General features: G+C 43.0%; 1 protein-coding gene across 1 annotated transcript in view; it reads right to left on the bottom strand.

Annotated features, from left to right (window-relative positions):
• Positions 1-18,167, bottom strand: part of MEGF8 (multiple EGF like domains 8) — a 250,951-nt gene that overhangs the window by 27,445 nt on the left and 205,339 nt on the right. The window contains exons 37-40 of the mRNA XM_078773628.1: positions 7,325-7,476; positions 7,052-7,066; positions 5,624-5,826; positions 1,277-1,538 (exon numbers count right to left, since the gene is read on the bottom strand). Of these exons, the coding sequence (XP_078629754.1) occupies positions 1,277-1,538; positions 5,624-5,826; positions 7,052-7,066; positions 7,325-7,476 (632 nt within the window). The remainder of the gene's footprint in view (positions 1-1,276; positions 1,539-5,623; positions 5,827-7,051; positions 7,067-7,324; positions 7,477-18,167) is intronic.

The raw sequence follows: 18,167 nt of genomic DNA, 5'->3' as shown, positions 1-18,167 counted from the left end.
GTAAGGCAGGATGCCTGACTGTATCAAAAGCATGAAATACGTCTATAGAGTCGGCCCTGATCTCGTGCATGACATTGAGGGCCTCCATCCATTGTTGGGAGAGTAGAAGGAGCATGTCCAAGGTAGTGTGACCTGGTCTGAAACCAAATTGGTGATCTGAGATCACGTCATTGGAGAAAAGAAAGGATTTCATATCAACTGTGATGACGGATTATATCACTTTGCTGATGATTGGAAGTAAGCTGATAGGTCTGTAGTTGTTTTTTACTTTTTTATTTCTTTATTTATTTTTGCTCCGGGGCCAGAGGCATTATGTTTTTGGGTTGTCCGTCCATCCGTCCATCCTTCCGTCCGGGCTAAATCTCGTTTTTCTCAACAACCACATTTCCAATTGAGACAAAACTTTCAGGGTAGGAGTGACACCCATGGAGAATGTTATGATAATTGTGACGTCATAGGTCACGTGGTTTGGCAGCCATATTGGACTTAACTTAAAACCTTAAAAAAGCATCTTCTCCCAAACCACCAAATTGATTGACTCTAAACTTTACGTGTCAATGACTAGGCATGGTGATTAAAAGATTATCAATAAAACATCATTGGTCACGTGGTGTGGCAGCCATGATGGATTGATATTGGATGATGGATCCTATCAACACGAAACTTCACAAACGTGATCCCCTACCCATACATATGAAGTGTACTTTTTTTTTTACTCTAGTTTAAGGTCATATGTCACGTGGTGTGGCAGCCATATTAGCTTGCAAGCCAATATTTAATAAAATCCCTTCTCTGCAACTGCTTCACCGATCGACGCGAAACCTGTCATGGCTGGTGAAAATGTGATACTTGAAAACAGTTGAAAGGATTTAAATCAAACTTGTATATTTTTAGGACAGAACGAGGGCATCTACCCGTTGTGGGCCTACGCAGAGGCATATTGGTGACGCGGTTGCATTGCTCTAGTTATATAATGTTGTGATGTTGGATTTCCAAGCAGATGGAAGATGACCCAGCACAAATGACAGGGTGAAAAAGGGCAGAGATAGGATGTGCAAGAGCAGCAGAGCAGGATTTTAGGACACTTGAACTGATGCCCTCTGGTCCAGTAGCAGAGTAAGAGTTAAGGGTTGAAAGAAACGCTCAACAAAAAGTTAAAATAATAATAAAAATCCTCAATCACAGCTGCATGGGTATTCTCAGATCATTAAATTTTCATTTTTTTTTTTGCACCAACCATTTGTAATGATTCCACTTTTGAACAAACTGTTCTTACCAAACATGTTCTGATATGCATGCAATAGCATTTCATCGATGCTGCACTGCTCATCGTGGGGGCCATTCATGTTTCCTCGCTTGCACTTTCCAGCTCCATTCAAGCCAACAATCGCACACCAACCACAGTCAGATTGTTTCAAGCAAGCAGAGCACTGCATAATGGCTGAACAGGCCACTGGGCAGTTGTTGGATGAGCCAGAAATCACCAGGCCGCAAGATCCTCCAATGCAGCGAATCCCTGAGTAGCTGGGACTCAAACACTATGGAGGTTGTGGAGATATAACAAAGGAAATGCCTGAAGAAACGAATCCAATGATTTTGTGCTAAATTTGTCTTTGAAATTTAAATAGTTTCAGTTTCAACATTGCATGCTCATGTTTAAATGTTCTTCATTTAAATAAATAAAAAACACCTTTAGAGGCCATTTTTCCCCGCAAAGCGGGGGTTGGCCTTTTTCGGGGACCGTGGTTGTTGTTGTTTTTTTTTTGGTCCCCTTTTTGAAGCAATGTTTTACGGCCGGATGCCCTTCCTGCCGCCAACCCTTTTTGTCGCCTTTTACGACAAGCAGGGAATTACCAGTGAACTGGTACTCAATTAGCCGACCTCGGAAGGATGACAGGCTGAGTCAACCCCTCTGGCGTTAATTCAGCGATCGACCGGGATTCGAACCCAGGATCCTAGGATCCTAAGCCGGCACCCTAACCGCTAGCCCAACACCAGGCTTCATTGAACAACAAAAATCATTGATTTAGGATCAGAATGCATTTCCAGACTTGGTGGTATGTATAATGGTTAAAGGGTCCGCTCCGATTCTGCGAGGTTAGCGGCTCAAACTCCCGCTGAGTCATACCAAAGACTTTAAAAACCTTTTATGTACGTGATGCTTCCTTCGTGTATGTGATGCTTCCTTGCATGATGCTCAACATTTAAAATCATGTACGTGATGCTCAACATTTAAAAAGGATAGAAATGGACAAACAGTCATAGATTGGAAACCATTGCGCAGCATAGATGGGGGCAGTGGCCTCCTCCTGTGTTGAAGTTATTTGTAAGGGAACATGTGTTATTATTGTTATTATTATTATTATTATTATTATTATTATTACATTTTGGGAAATTGTTGAAGTCAATGCTATCCATTATTCAACTGACAATGAGATTATTTTAAAATGAATTTCAGCTGTAATGTGGTACTTGTAATTATCTCTCACCTGAGAGAGATTCCCATTGTACAGGATGTTTCATTTAAAAAATGCAACCCTGTTTTAGTGAAATTTTTATTTTTAATTCAAAGATTTTCTATTGCAGGTTTGTATGAAGAATCGTTTGGAGGAAAAACTGGAAATATCAGTCATACTGTTAATTTTGAGGATGGCATTGACAATAGAACAAAGGATCTTTATTGTGGAGTCTTACTTTGCCACAAAGTCATTCAAACAAACTCAAACACGATTCAGAAAGAAGTTTGAGACCAGATTAGACCCAGATAAGTTTGCTATTTTTTGATTGATAAAGAGGTTTAAGTGCCACGAGACAGTACAAAATCTTAATTGCTCAAAGTCTGGTCACCCGAGGACTGAAAGATCACGAGAAAACATTTAAGTGGTCCATGAAGCAGTTTTGAGGAGCCCCAGAAAATCACTGCATTGTCGATGTCAAGAATTGAACTTATCTTTATTAAGTACACAAAGGATTCTGAATCAGGAACTAAAATAGCCCTGAGTGGGCTGACGGTCTTCTCTTGAGGTTGTATTTCAGACCACTGCTGATTTGGGGGGAACATCCGTGGGAGCCCTGCTGATCCCTGGGAAGCCCCCTGATACAAAATCGAACAAGAAAGAGCAATCAGAGATTGCAAACCCTCGCTAGGATGTGTTTTCAGTGGTTTTTAAGGCTTTTGTGTTAAAACAAATAATATGGCGGCCCAATCACGTGACCGATGACGTCATCATTATTTTTTTCTCCACCAATTTATTCCTAGATTATGCTCAAGATATTTCATCTTGATCGGATGAAGTTTTGTACTTGTCAAATTATGACGTCATAATGGAGGCACCTATGACATCATCATTAACAGATGTTATTCCACATGGAGAGTACTTTACAATGAGCCATGTCTCAATTTTTTCTATGCAGCGCTTTTGGAGATATAGAGGCGCAAATGTTTTCGGTTTTTCCAAGATGGCAGCCGAACCACGTGAGCAATGACGTCATTATTAATTTTTTCGTCCACTTATTTATGCCTACATGACGCTCAAGAAATTTAATCTTGATCGGATGAAGTCTTGTACTTGTCAAATTATGACGTCATAATGGAGGCATCAATGACATCATCATTAACATATTTTATTCCCCATGGAGAGTTCTTTACAATGAGCCATGTCTCAATTATTTTCTATTCAGCACTTTTGGAGATATGGAGGTGCAAAATTTTTCCAAGATGGCGGCCGAATCACGTGACCTCTGATGTCATAATTATCATTAAAAAAATTTACAGGTGGAATTGCACCGATGGTAAAACTTTCCTGTCGATTCGGGCCAACGGTTGTAGAGAAAATCATATTTATTCTGTCCAGACAAACAAAGACAAACAGATTCAAATGCAATACCCTCTCCTCAGGCGAGGGTAAAAATCTAAGATAGGACAGTCCTGCGGACCATCGAGTAGAAAGGCTGTATTTCATAGCAGTCAGTTAGTAAATAAAGGACGAGGAGGGATCCAAAGTTTCACAGGTAACTGCTCCTGGGAGCCCACATGATCCGAAATCAAAAAATCAAAGCCCAAGTGATTGTGTGGGCTGATGTCTTGTATTCATGTGTCAAGTTTCAGAACAATCAGTCAGGTGTTAAGAGAGGAGAGTCAAAAATAGCAAGAAGTTAACGGACGGACAGACATCAGGACATCATGACATCCGGACATCACAACATCCGGACATCATTTTATAAGTTCATCATCTCTTTGAGAACTGAGATGAGATGAGTTAATCTCTTCGAGAATCGAGATGAGATGAGATGACGAAAAAATGCACCCGTGTCGCATAAAGTGAAGCAAAAACTAACAGACAATGATAAACAACTTTGTGTGACGATGTGTGAATTTTTTAGGAAAAGATGCGCAAGGATCCAAATTTTTTCTGAGCACGTGTGGTTTTCTGATGACGCCCACTTTCTTTTAAGTGGTCATATTAACTCTAAAAACAACGTGGTTTGGGGTTCTAGATCTGCTGATGAAGTTCTTGAAAGGCCGTTGCACAATCAGAAATGCACTGCATGCCTTTCTGGTTTCAAGATGAAGACGAAAAATCGGTAACCGTAACCACTAAACGGTACGTGAAAGTTATCCAGAAATAATGGGTTACATTAGCGAGGAAGCGCCAGATCAACAAGGTTGTGCAATGGTTTCAGCAAGATCGGGCCACACCTCACACTTCCAACACATCAATACAGCGGAAGAACAAGAACCACCTTAAGAAGCCATTTTTCCCCCACAGAGCGGGGGTTGGCCTTTTTCAGGCACCGTGGTCCCCTTTTTGAAGCAATGTTTTACAGCCGGATGCCCTTCCTGCCACCAACCCTGTTCGTCGCCTCTTGCGACACACAGGGAATTACCAGTGAACTAATACTCAATTTGCCGACCACAGAAGGATAACAGGCTGAGTCATGAGTCAATCTCCCTGGCGTTACTTCAGCGATTGACCGGGATTGAAACCCAGGATCCGAGGATCCCAAGCCGGCACCCTAACCGCTAAGCCAACACCAGGCTGCATATCAAAACAGCAGCTACAACAGAAATTCAGTGATCAAATTGTTTCTAGAAGGACAGATGTTGAATGGGCGCCCCATTCTCCAGACCTCAACCCACCCGACTTATATATTCGGGGTTACCTAAAGGATAGCGTGTACCAAGGGAGACCTCAGACTATTGATGACCTCAAAAATGCAATTGCCACCAACATCAAAGCTATTGCGGTTCAGGAATGCAGCCGAGTTATCAATAACTTCACCGAGAGGATCCATTTGTGCCTGCTGCAGCAGGGCAGCCATTTAGAACTTGTTTTGTGAACTGTCTTCTGAAATCAATAGTTTCATTTTGGTATTACTTTTTCCTATACAGTATATTACAAAGATTCTTATATACAAGTTTCATGTTGTTTCAATGGAAAATTAAAGAAGTATAAAAACAACTTTGGGTTGCGTTTTTTAATGATTTTGTTTCAACTTCTCTTCCTTTGCTATTCTTCCAACCCACCACCTCCTCCATTGCCAGTCAATCCTGTCTTGAACCCATCACCCATTCATTTCTTCCACCATATATATCGATCAACAATCTGGCTTCATACAATACCAGTTGCAAAGCAGGGCTCCAGCTACAATGGCCTTCTCCTGTTTCAGGACCGGTTGAATCCAGACATGTTGTGCAGGTAGAAAAGCTGTGACACTGTTGCGGACAGGTCAATGCCGTGGTAGGTTTGATTGAACGATCAACGGTCAGATGTCTCGTACACTTCCAAACATGCTCCGGTTGGACACTCGTTACCATTTCTCCTCCTGCACGAGTGATAAGTTATACATGTTGTGCTCACAAATTGGTTTACAATTTAAGTTGTTTAACAACAATCAAATATGTAGTATTGCACTTCATTTTAATCCATTCTGGGATGAAAAGTTAAGAAGCATTTTTAGGAATGAGATACAATGTATTGGTTATAATGCCTCCATGGATGTAGGGAGATTGAGAATTGGCTAGAATACCAGCAAATGATAAGCTACTTGTTCAAAAAGGCCTTAAGGGATATTTTATGGACACAAAAGATGCAAGCATTCCATTTAACCCTTGGATGCAGTGATTGGGCCTCGGAGGCCCACAAGGTTTTTTTTTGTTGCAAAAACTATGCTGTACAAAATCTTTTTTTTTGGAATGAGCCTCATTTTCACCGACTTTCATGTTGTTACACAAAATTCAGTGACATTAAAAGAAAAATTTATTCAGGCTCGTGGGAAAATCTTCATTCTTCACTTATAACCCAAAAATACAACACGAATGCAGGCCTGGGGCCTTCGAGGCCACACATAAATGTTGTTGTACTTCTATGTTATATCATTATTTTCTTGATATGAGCCTCATTATATGCTCCTATAACTTGGTTACAAATAATTCAGTGACAAATATATGAAAATTAAAAACTTTACACGAATACATTTGTGGGGCCTCCGAGGCCCAATGGCTGCATTGGTGTAGGATTTTTGACAGTTGTGGACATATACATTCTAAATAAAAGGATTAGTGAATCATATTTTTTGAGCAAATACTCCTCCATGAGCCTCAACCTTTTAGAGAAAAAAAAAGTTGAAAAACCAAGAACCAAAAAAATTCTTTGCAAAAAAAAAAAAAAAAAAGGATTCATTACTTGTATGGGATTCTTCCAACTAATAGGATCAACGATTCACATTTTCTGAGCAAATACACATCCATGAGCATCGACTTGGATTGAAAAAGGATATAGAAAGAAAAAAATCTATTAAAAATAAATAAATTCATAAGAAAACATTACACAAATACATCCATTGGGCCTCCGAGGCCCAATGGCTGCGTTTATGTAGGATTTTTGACGCCTGCATCTAAGAGTTAATTCCTCCTCAAAGAAGAGTGTGCTCCATGATGAAAAGCCACCTGAAAACATCTTGCCAAATTTCACTGTTTCAGGGTTTCCTCCAAATCATTTTTCAAATGGGAATTCGCATAATGGCAATGCAATACGGAGCGAGTAATTACCAAGCTCTTTGTCACCTACATCAAAAAAAAAAAATTAAGGTTATGGTTTTAAGCAAAATATCAAAATATTTCTAATGTTAAAGTGGTGAGTGCTTTTTGAAAAAGTGGTCTGAGATAGACAATACAATAAATAATTCGTGCTCAGATAGTGGAAAATACCAATGGGGCTCCAGTGAAAGGTGCTTGTGTTTTCCCTTCGTGCTCGTCTTTTGATATGGTTTGGATGTGAATCTACTAAACATGAAATCGAGAATCAGCTTTGGTTTGTCGTACCTGTTGACAGGTGTTGAGTCCATACACAGTTCGTTTTGGCAATACATGTGGCACAATCAGATGCCTCACAGTGATGTTCAGGACACAAACTGACATTTTGAACTTCCTGCCTTTTCAATGGACAATCTTTATCCATGGAACATTCATTCTCACTTGATGTACAATATTCTAATGCACAATTGGCACACCATTTGCAAACCTGTGAGATAAAACGATAAAACAGTCCTGTGATGAATAAATAAACATCTTTGGCGAATCCATATAAAATTGAGATGCCGAGTCGGTAAGAATGCATACTACCAACTTAACTCAGAATGTAAGAACAGTGAAACTCGTCTTGAAGACATTTTGGCTAATGTACATTCTATTAAAGTGTAGACATTTGTCTGTGTTTAACATCGATTTTGTGAAGATGATAGGACTGAAACCTACTGTATAATCGGTGAATACAAATTTGGTTTCAGAGAAGGATGGAACACAAGAGAAGCAACTGGAGTGATAAGGGTTGAGTGAGTGCAGCTTACAGCATGAAAACGAGGTAATGGTTTGCTCTGTGTGGGCAGGAATCAATCAAGCTTATTAGTGAGTAAACTGGACTGAGCTGATGGAAGTGCTACAGAAAATCGGTATCAATAGGAAAGATAGAAGACTGATGAGCAGCATGTATCTTGGTCAGTCAGTAATTATTAACGATGGTGAAATCGGAACACCAGGTTGCATTAGCCAAGTGGTGCATCATGGTTCCTCCTAGTCACGCAAACTCTTCAACTTGCACTTGAAAAAGAAGCCTTGGAAGATCTTGATAGTGGAATAAATGTTGGAGGTAAGATAATAATGTGAGTCAGATTTTCAGACAATCAGGCCATTATAGCAAAAAGAAAAGAAGGATTATAACGTTGCAAGGATGATGGACCTGAGGTGTCTGGAAACGTTAGTCGGTCTCTCCCTGGGATATGCAAGAGCTGGAATATCTCTGGAATGGAAAATTCAGAAAGGGAAAAGAAATTCGCTGTTTCATAGTTTGCTTTTGGTTCTTTTCATTAAAAGCTTGGCGGAATTAGTATTTACATATGAATCCAAGGCTAATGGAGTGTGGAATCCAGGTTGAAAAAAAACCTTAAACTGTGTAGTGTTTTCTATCATCTAGTAGTATCCTTGTAATTCAAGTATTAGTGCACTGATGTCCTGCACGTGAATTATGCAAAAAAAACAACTCCACAATGAGACAATGTTTATTGAAATAAATAAATAAAACCTTCGAGTATTTGAAGGTACAGCCACTCATATAGTCATCAAAAAATTATTGCTTCAATGACGATTCAAGAATGATGTTGACACTGCATTGTAGAGGAATGACAGCTTACCTGTACGCCATTATTGAGTGAGGGATGAACAGACAAGCATTCATTGCAGGACTTGAGGGAATAGCAATATTCAGGACTTGACATAATTGGTCTTTGGCTGCAGTTAATACTCCTAAAACATGAACTAGAAACAAACAAACAAAAACAACAAGTCAGGAGACGACGATGGTTCACGAGCGAGCGGTATTCAATGACAAAGGACGGACTATCAAGTCGATCGTCACGATCGTCACGATCATCGACGATTGATGTATCAAATCGGGACCATAATCAGTTATGAGGTTAGTTAGCTACACAATACCGAAAATTCGGTTTGATTCCGACAACTTTGAAAATTTGACCTTTGTGACCTTCAAAGGTCAAAGGTCGAAGATTCTGAAATTTGTTGGAAAACTTGTATTTCATGATGTATGTGATAATATAAGATCATTTACGACATTTCACCCTATCAGGAAGCGAACAATGTAATAAAACCATCAAAAATCGACTTTTCTAAATTTTGTGACCTTGACCTTGGGGCTAAAATGAAAAATCGAGCTCCGTGGGGCTAGATACATGACATTAGCCGAAACAAATACCGAAACCCTTGTCAGATTCCACCAACTCCCTCGGAGAAGATGTAGCTTGAACTCGATTACCCCCTAAAAAGACATCTTTTTCGGGTGTGGCTCCACACACAATGGGCGCAATACGCCCACTCTAGGCAGGACACAACGAGATCATGATATCAACCTACCACCCAAATTTCATCAAGATCGGATGATATCATCGGGTAGTTATGCTGCGGACATACAGACAGACAGACAGACAGACAGACGCACACCCATGACGAATACAGTGGTCACTTGATAACTCGTGAACCAATTATCTTAGACACCTTTTCTACAGCGACACCTCCTCACAGAAGGATGCTTGCAGAAAATTTGTTCATAAAACTTGCACTAAAAATATTTTTGCCTTTTCATTGTGATTATATAGGATTAACGTAGACAGCTTCTGTGGGTAAAAAATTGAACTAAATAAATGCTCAGGGGGGATAATGCCAGTGTGGCAAAGGGTGGTTTCAAAAATACTGATGAGTGGGATTGAGAACTACAGACTTGGCATTTAATATGGAATATTTTTTTTTCTTGACTTGGGTTTACTTTCTGAACTCAGTATATCAATCTGGTGAGTTTCTTTTATGCTTCGGTGATTTCTTTGTTAAAAGAACCATGTCACTGATTGTCTTTCGCAGCAAGAAGTCAATAACAGGATAATATCACAGGTGGCGTGACAAAATGTAAGGACAGGTACATTTGATGATTGGCTTCACAATCGGGTATATAAGGGTTGTTGCGTTCTGTATTAGTGGAAAACAACTGCTGCACGTCTACAAAAGTTATTGCCGCTTCCTCTGGAGATGGTCTGTCAACTCGACAATGCTGTTTGTCATGGAGTGGTGGCTTTACGAAATTTGGGCATGAAACAGCGTGCTATTGCTCGGCAGTATGGTAACACTCAAGGTCAGGTGTCAAAGATCCTGAAACGAAATGCTCAGAGGGGGTGTCCCTACTCCAATACCGAGGCCAGGATGTCCCCACAGAACCACAAGGAGGCATGATCGCCAGCTGCACCGGTTAGTCTGCAATGGCCGTACCAAATCAGCTAATCGGCTTAGGGCTGAGTGGCAGCAACTGACAAATGTGCCTGTATCCAGAAGGCTAGTCAACCAACGACTGGTTCAAGCAGGATATCGTGCCAGGCGTCCCCTGAGAAAGCCACACCTGACCAGACAACACAGCCAGTGCCGATTGAGGTGGGCCAGAGAGCACCGTCAATGGCAGCCAGGACAGTGGAATCACGTGACCTTCAGTGACAAGTCGAGATTTTTTTTTTGTTTTGTATACAAGATCGAGGCTCGTGAAAGAGCGAACATTAATCACACAGAAAGACAAACCGACACATAAAACAAATAACATTGGGAGCGGTAGACAAGATGGGGAGAGAGGGGGAAGGACACAAACACAACATTTGAGAGCAGGGACTGAGAGACATGGAGACATCGAGAGATTGGTGGGAGGGAGAGGGCTTTGGGGGGGGGGGGACGCATGGGAAGGGGGGGTGGGAGAGGTATAAAACATATGGACACTGCCAGGCCTTCCAGGAAAGAAGTTGGAATTTCAAACAAGGTGGATCTGGGGTGAATTAGTGGGGGTAGAAAAGATCAAGGTTTTTGATGGGGGAAGATAAGAGATGGTGGTGAACAGCTGTTTTAAAGACCTGGAGGGAGGAGTGGGATTGAAGGGAGTGTGGGAGTTTGATCCAGAGGCGGGAGAAAAGAGGAATGAAAGAGTGAAGGTGAGCAGAGAGCCGAGATTTCGGCAGTTTAACCATCAGAGGGTTGCTGGCAGATCTTGTGCGACCTGTAGGAATATTTGGGGGACAGAGCACAGAGAGAGCTGGGGGAGCAAGGCCAGAGAGGAGTCGGTAGAAGACAGAAAGACCACCTACCTGCCTGCGGTGAGTGAGTGAAAGGCCCTCAGATGATGATTTCTGGTCTATCGTCAAAATGGCTGCGTCCGAGTGCGCAGACAAGTGCATGGAACCTACAACGAAGATTGTATAGTGCCAAGAGTCCAAGCTGGAGGTGGTGGGGTGACCGTTTGGGCTGCTTTTCATGCAGGGGGCAAAACTGACCTGGTTGTTCTGAATGGAAACCTGAACCAGTTCAAGTACAAGGCCATTCTGGAAGAAACATTGCTTCCATTTGCTCGTGCAGCCTTTCGAGGAAACGTTGTCTTCCAAGATGACAATGCACGGCCTCATCGTGCTCGCATGATCCAACACTTTCTTGCTGACCGTGGTGTAGAGCATATGGAGTGGCCTGCCACCCGGATATGAATCCGATAGAGAACTTGAGGGCAGAATTAACGCGTCAAATCGACAACTTGGACCAGCAGCCAACCTCTGTGCGTGAATTGCAGCAGGCTATTGTCACTGCATGGCAAGCAATTTCTGTCCAAACCTTGGCAAATCTCGTGAACAGCATGCCTCGACGTGTACGTGCTCTCCTGAATGCTCGTGGGGTTACACGAAGTACTGAACTGTAATTTTACTGTCTGTAATCCCAGTCATGATTTAACTTTTGTTTTTGTTGAATTTTTTTTGGCTAATGTGCAAAATAAAGAGATACTTCTGGAAAACGTTCAGAAGTTTAACACAGTACTGTCCGTGAATGGAGTTCCATATCAGTTTACATCACTTTCAAGGATCAATTTATTTGCTTCAAAATGTCAAATGTGGTTTTTGTTTCTTTTAAAGGTCACATTAACAAAATCTAGAATAATTTCAACATAATTCCAATGAACTTTTGGTTCTAAGTCATCTTGAAAAGTAAGTTCACCCCCACAAAAAAATATTCCATATTAAATGCCAAGTCTGTATAAATGTGTAAATAAATCTGTTTGCTTAAAAGAGTGAAAACTAAATAACCCTTGTTCTTGCTGAAGCCAGCAAGTAGTGCTTGCCACAAATATGCTTCTCAGAAATCAGCTTGTATGTACATTTCAACACTTATCTTTTGACCAAGATTAACTTGTTTTTGCTTAGCTTGCCCCAACCAAAGCATTTTATCAGATTATGTGATTGACATTCATTTGAAACCAAGAATGGTGAGATGCAACCAGAAGCTGCTCTTTGCCGATAACTGAGGGATTTGTAATCCTACTTCAGAGCTTTTGCATAAATATGTGGATTGAACCTCACTGAACCAGAGGCTAGCTTGGTTACAGCAAGCGAACTTATCCGCAAGTGTGAATATAATAAATGGTCGTTGAAATAAAAGTGAAGCTCAGTGGATTTTGTTTGAAGTAAATACAGTGCTTCCACACTACCATGAACATCTCAGGATATAGAAATACCAGATTAAATGATCGATTATAAAAGTCAAGAAAAAGATTATAAAAGTCAAGAAAATTAGAGATACGGGGGTATTTGTCCGATAATGCCTGTTCCCATAATAACAACCTATTCCCCCAACCTTCCAATTTACTTATCTTCTATATATATAAAACACAGTTTGTGTGTGTGTGTGTGTGTGTGTGTGTGTGTGTGTGTGTGTGTGTGTGTGTGTGTGTATGTGTGTGTGTGTGTAATGTTACCGATAGACTCCTAAACGGAGAGGCTCACATACTTGATATTTGGCACAGACATGGCCATTGAGCCTGGGAAGAACATGGCCGACCTAAAAATTTATTTCATAATATTTTTTTACCATATTTTTACCTCAGCGCATTTCAGCGAGGAATATTATGCACGGCATCTGACCGGTGGCAGAGCAGCGCGCTGATTCGCTCAGAGCGATTACGTGATGTTCCTTGCCGCCATTAACTCAGTTACGCGTTCGCACGTATATCAGAGCGAAAAGCGATTGCGTTTTTTCAAATTTCAGCGAGGAACATTGCCATTCACACCACATAGGTTTTTTTTTTCTTTCATCTTTAGATCCATATTTTTTTTCAGCGAGGAATATTATACACGGAATCTGAATCGGTGGCAGAGCAGCGCGCTGATTCGCTCATTCGCGCTCATTGATGACGATCACGATCACGTGGTTGACGTGATCACGAATGATGTTCGTGAAGCGATCACGTGATGTTCCTTGCCGCCATAAACTCACAGCAAGTAGCATAGATTTTAGCATGATTAGCATTTGGCATGATTTAGCATGATTTAGCATGATTTAGCATAGATAGTAGCATGTTTCACATCGATTTTTTTTCAGCGAGGAATATTATACACGGATTCTGACCGGTGGCAGAGCAGCGCGCTGATTCGCTCAGAGCGATCACGTGATGTTCCATCCCCACCGCCAGTTGGCTTCACTTTTCACGGAGTATGAGCGTTCTATATATTTTCAATTCAGTGCGCCCGACTCGCTCACGTACTTGATTTGTGGCATAGACATGGCCATTGGGCCTTCACGGTGTGATTTGTGCGAGGCTTTTGTCCGAGTGAGCTCGAGTCGAGAGGGCGAATGTACGGGTTGGGAATGTACGGGTCTCCCTTCCCCCACCCGGCAACGCCGGTACTGGAGGGCGTCACAGGATCGGTGAGTCTTCAAAATCCGCTTCATGCTGTTGCGAAGATTCAGGACGATGTCGCGATTGTTGTGCTGCTCTCTGACCATGAGAACTGCAACGTCATTGTTGACTGGCCCCTCCCCTTCCCTCCCCCTCACCCCTCCACCCCCTCCCCCTCCACCCTACCCCCTCCCCCTCCACCCTACCCCCTCCCCCTCCCTCTCCCCCTCCCTCCCTCTCCCCCTCCCTTTTCCCCTCCCCCTCCCCCTCCCTCCCTCTCCCCCTCCCTTTTCCCCCTCCCCCTCCCCCTCCCCCCTACCCCCTTCGTTCCCCCCTCCCCCTCCCCCCCCCTACCCCCTCCTCCTCCCACTCCTCTCCCATCCCCTCCCCCCCTCTCCTCCCCTCCCCTCCCCCCCTCCCCCTCCCCTCCCTCACGTTTATACACGGAATGCCGGGTACTTCCCCCCCCTCTTCTCCCCTCCCCCCTCTCTCCTCCCCTCCCCCCCCTCTCCTCCCCTCCCCGCCATTCCCCTCCCCTCCTCTTTCCCCCTCCCTCCCCCCACCCGGCAATGCCGGGTACTTCTGCTAGTCTTCTATATAAGGTAGACTTATTGACAGATATGACGACATATTTTGATGAAATCATAGCAAAATTAATTACTTTGAAAATAAATATTTTCTCAATTTAGTTTTTTGTCGCACTCTTGTTAAAAAAAAAAAAAAAATCTCACAGAAGACTATTTGCCTTCATTAGAGTATACTGCTATCGATCCACAACCATAAAATATAATTAACTTGCATACCCAGTTGGAATCTTCAGGTGAAACATTTGGCCAATATATCAGCAATCGCCTTGATTTCAAAAGATACAATGAGACGTACATGCAAAAAACACAATACAGAAGAGTCAACTAACTGGGTTTCCAAGCATGTCCAATGGATGCACCAGAATAGGAATTCAAGTTGGATATCACTCCAAAAAGAAAGAGATTAAAATCGAACAAGCTCGTAGAGGCAGGTACATTACCATTGGAGATTCCACTCTAAAGCCAAATTCCATGAGGTCTCCATTGAATAGATGTCTCCCACACAACTACTAATGGCTTAGCTCTTCTTAGCTTCTGAAAGCTGATAGAACAAGCGTTACGCCTAGGTCCCCCGTCGTGTGAAGTGATGTGAGTTGACAAAGTGGAAGACGCAAGGCGGCCATCTTGATGTTGATGTGGCGACCCAATTTTCAATAGCGTTCTTCCTTATGCGTAGATACACCCACACACCAGATTAGAAGTTAGAAGTTCGCTTATTGTCCCCCGTCGCACAGCGGAGGGAAAGGGGGACTATGGTTTTTCCCCTCCGTCCGTGTGTCCGTCCGTCCGTCCGTCCGTGCGTGCGTGCGTGTATGCGTGCGGGCTTGCGTGCTGGCTGTGCGTGTGGTGCGGGCGTGCATAAGCGAAGGACCGCATTCGAATTTGGTGTGTGGGTGCAACCCACGTCAAAATCCAAGATGGCCACCGCCATGTATGTATGAACCTTGTGAGATGAATATCTTGAAAAATAAGAGAAGTACCAACTTCTAAGCAAGCGTGTGGGTGCATCGAGGCATAAGGAAGAAGGGCTATTGAAAATTGGGTCGCCACGTCAAAATCCAAGATGGCCGCCACCATATATGTCTGAACCTTGTGAGATGAATATCTTGAAAAATAAGCGAATTACCAACTTCTAATTTGGTGTATCTCGGCATAAGGAAGAAAGCTATTGAAAATTGGATCGCCACGTCAAAATCCAAGATGGCCGCCACCATATATATGTCTGAACCTTGTGAGCGAAATATCTTGAAAAATAAGCGACGTACCAACTTCTAATCTGGTGTGTGGGTGTATCTAGGCACAAGCAAGAACGCTGTTTAAAATTGGGTCGCCACGTCAAATTCCAAGATGGCCGCCGCCATGTATGTCTGAACCTTGTGAGATGAATATCTTGAAAAATAAGCGAAGTACCAACTTCTAATTTGGTGTGTGGGTGTATCTCGGCATAAGGAAAACCGCTATTGTAAATTGGGGTCGCCACGTCAAACTCCAAGATGGCCGCACCATATATATGTCTGAACCTTGTGAGTGAAATATCTTGGAAAATAAGCAAAGTACCAACTTCTAATCTGGTGTTTGGGTGTATCTAGGCACAAGGAAGAACGCTTTTGAAAATTGGGTCGCCACGTCAAAATCCAAGATGGCCGCCGCCATGTATGTCTGAACCTTGTGAGTGGAATATCTTGAAAAATAAGCGAAGTACCAACTTCTAATCTGGTGTGTGGGTGTATCTAGGCATAAGGAAGAACGCTATTGAAAATTGGGTCGCCACGTCAAAATCAAGATGGCCGCCTCCATGTTATGTCTGAACCTTGTGAGCGAAATATCATATCATAGCATGTTTTCTGCGTCTTCCACTTTGTCAACTCACATCACTTCACCGACGGGGGACCTAGGCGTAACGCTTGTTTTTCAAGATATTCCGCTCACAAGGTTCAGACATAAATGGCGGCGGGCCATCTTGGATTTTGACGTGGCGACCCACTTTTCAATAACATATTCCTTATGCCTGGATACACCCACACACCAGATTAGAAGTTGGTACTTCGCTTAATTTTCAAGATATTCAGCTCACAATGTTCAGACATACATGGCGGCGGCCATCTTGGATTTGACGTGGTGACCCAATTTTCAATAGCTTTCTTCCTTATGCCTCGATTCACCCACACACCAGATTAGAAGTTGGTACGTCGCTTATTTTTCAAGATATTCCGCTCACAAGGTTCAGACATACATGGCGGCGGCCATCTTGGATTTTGACGTGGCGACCCAATTTTCAATAGCTTTCTTCCTTATGCCTCGATTCACCCACACACCAGATTAGAAGTTGGTACGTCGCTTATTTTTCAAGATATTCCGCTCACAATGTTCAGACATACATGGCGTTAGACATACATGGTGGCGGCCATCTTGGATTTTGACGTGGGTTGCACCCACACACCAAATTCGAATGCGGTCCTTCACTTACGCACGCACACACGCACGGACAGACAGACGGACACATGGACGGAGGGGAAAACCATAGTCCCCCTTTCGCTCCGCGGTGCGACGGGGGACAACAATAAAATTGATTCTTAAAACACAAATAACAATTACTATTAATTTTATTACAATTCATGACAAATTGCTTCATTATTGTTTCACTAATTTTGTTCATCCTTGTATATATTGTTACAGACGTGGCTTGGATGTTATTTACCGAGCGGTTTTATGGTATGACCACGTCTGCACAAGTTACCCGATTGTGCCCGAACGTTGACTAATCGCGCTATGCTAGACCAATGAAGGAAAAAGAAGACACACGGCTGGAATTAATACGACACGACACCAGGGATACGGTTCTCAAAGGTTGTTATTACAATAATGCGGAAGGTTAGATTACAGGGACAAGAGGGAAACATAGGAAGGTGGGCACTTAAACACACTTATATTAACCCCAACAGACGACAGATAAACGGACAAGGCTCACTCACACGGGGTTTGATGGCCAGGAAAGCGGGTAGCGATCGGCTCCAGGTGCACCTGTGCTCAGGGCAGGATCACGTACGGTCCAGTTTAAGAGATGCGGTGGAGGTATTGCAGCGCTCGAGGGGTGGCGACTTCTCTCTCCAGGCTGGGGGCGCATCTGACGTCACATCCGGCGCGGGGCCGCGTATATCCGGCGGGGGAGTGACACGCCCTCGGCTCGTTAGCTCCGCCTCGTGGAATCGGCACGTTGCTTCTCATTGGGTGCGTGGGGGGGTTACTGGCTCCGCCCCTGACGAGGAGCTGACAGCCAGCCCCTTCGGGGTAACGCCGTGGAGCGTATGGTCATGGCGGGTAACCGAGCCGGTGTGAGGACGCACACTCCCCGCCCCTCTGTTGTTGTAGTCGTAGTTGTAGTTGTAATTGTTGTTGTAGTTGTTGTTATTGTTGTTGTTTGGGGAAGAAGATGGGAGGAGGTATGGGAAAGGTCCTAAACTCACTACTGATGCCATATAATCACATTCTGTGCAACGAAGAGTCATAATTAATGGAAACGAGGCCTTAACTGACATAGAATAAGAATAACTAGGAAGATGTCCGAAAGTTGTCTACGTGTGGTGCGGTGGACCTGGGCACGACATTTAATGGGGGAATAAGGGGAAGGTCGGCTCTACTGATTGTTATTTACATGCAATGGGACTAGGGAATGGGGGATCGGGGAAAGTTGGGGAGTATTGGAGAAAATAGGGGGAATATTTACAAGCGGATATGGAGGCCAAATTCCATATTCGCAACATTGCACCCTTCTCTACCCTCGGGGCGTCCCGACCGATAAATTTTTACCTACTTTAGTGTGGCACGCAAT

Source organism: Myxine glutinosa, chromosome 3, assembly GCF_964187855.1.
Source record: "Myxine glutinosa chromosome 3, kmMyxGlut1.1, whole genome shotgun sequence".
Classification (NCBI taxonomy): domain Eukaryota; kingdom Metazoa; phylum Chordata; class Myxini; order Myxiniformes; family Myxinidae; genus Myxine; species Myxine glutinosa.
The sequence above is the reverse complement of the archived record's forward strand: the minus strand, read 5'-3'. Positions and strand labels throughout refer to the sequence as shown.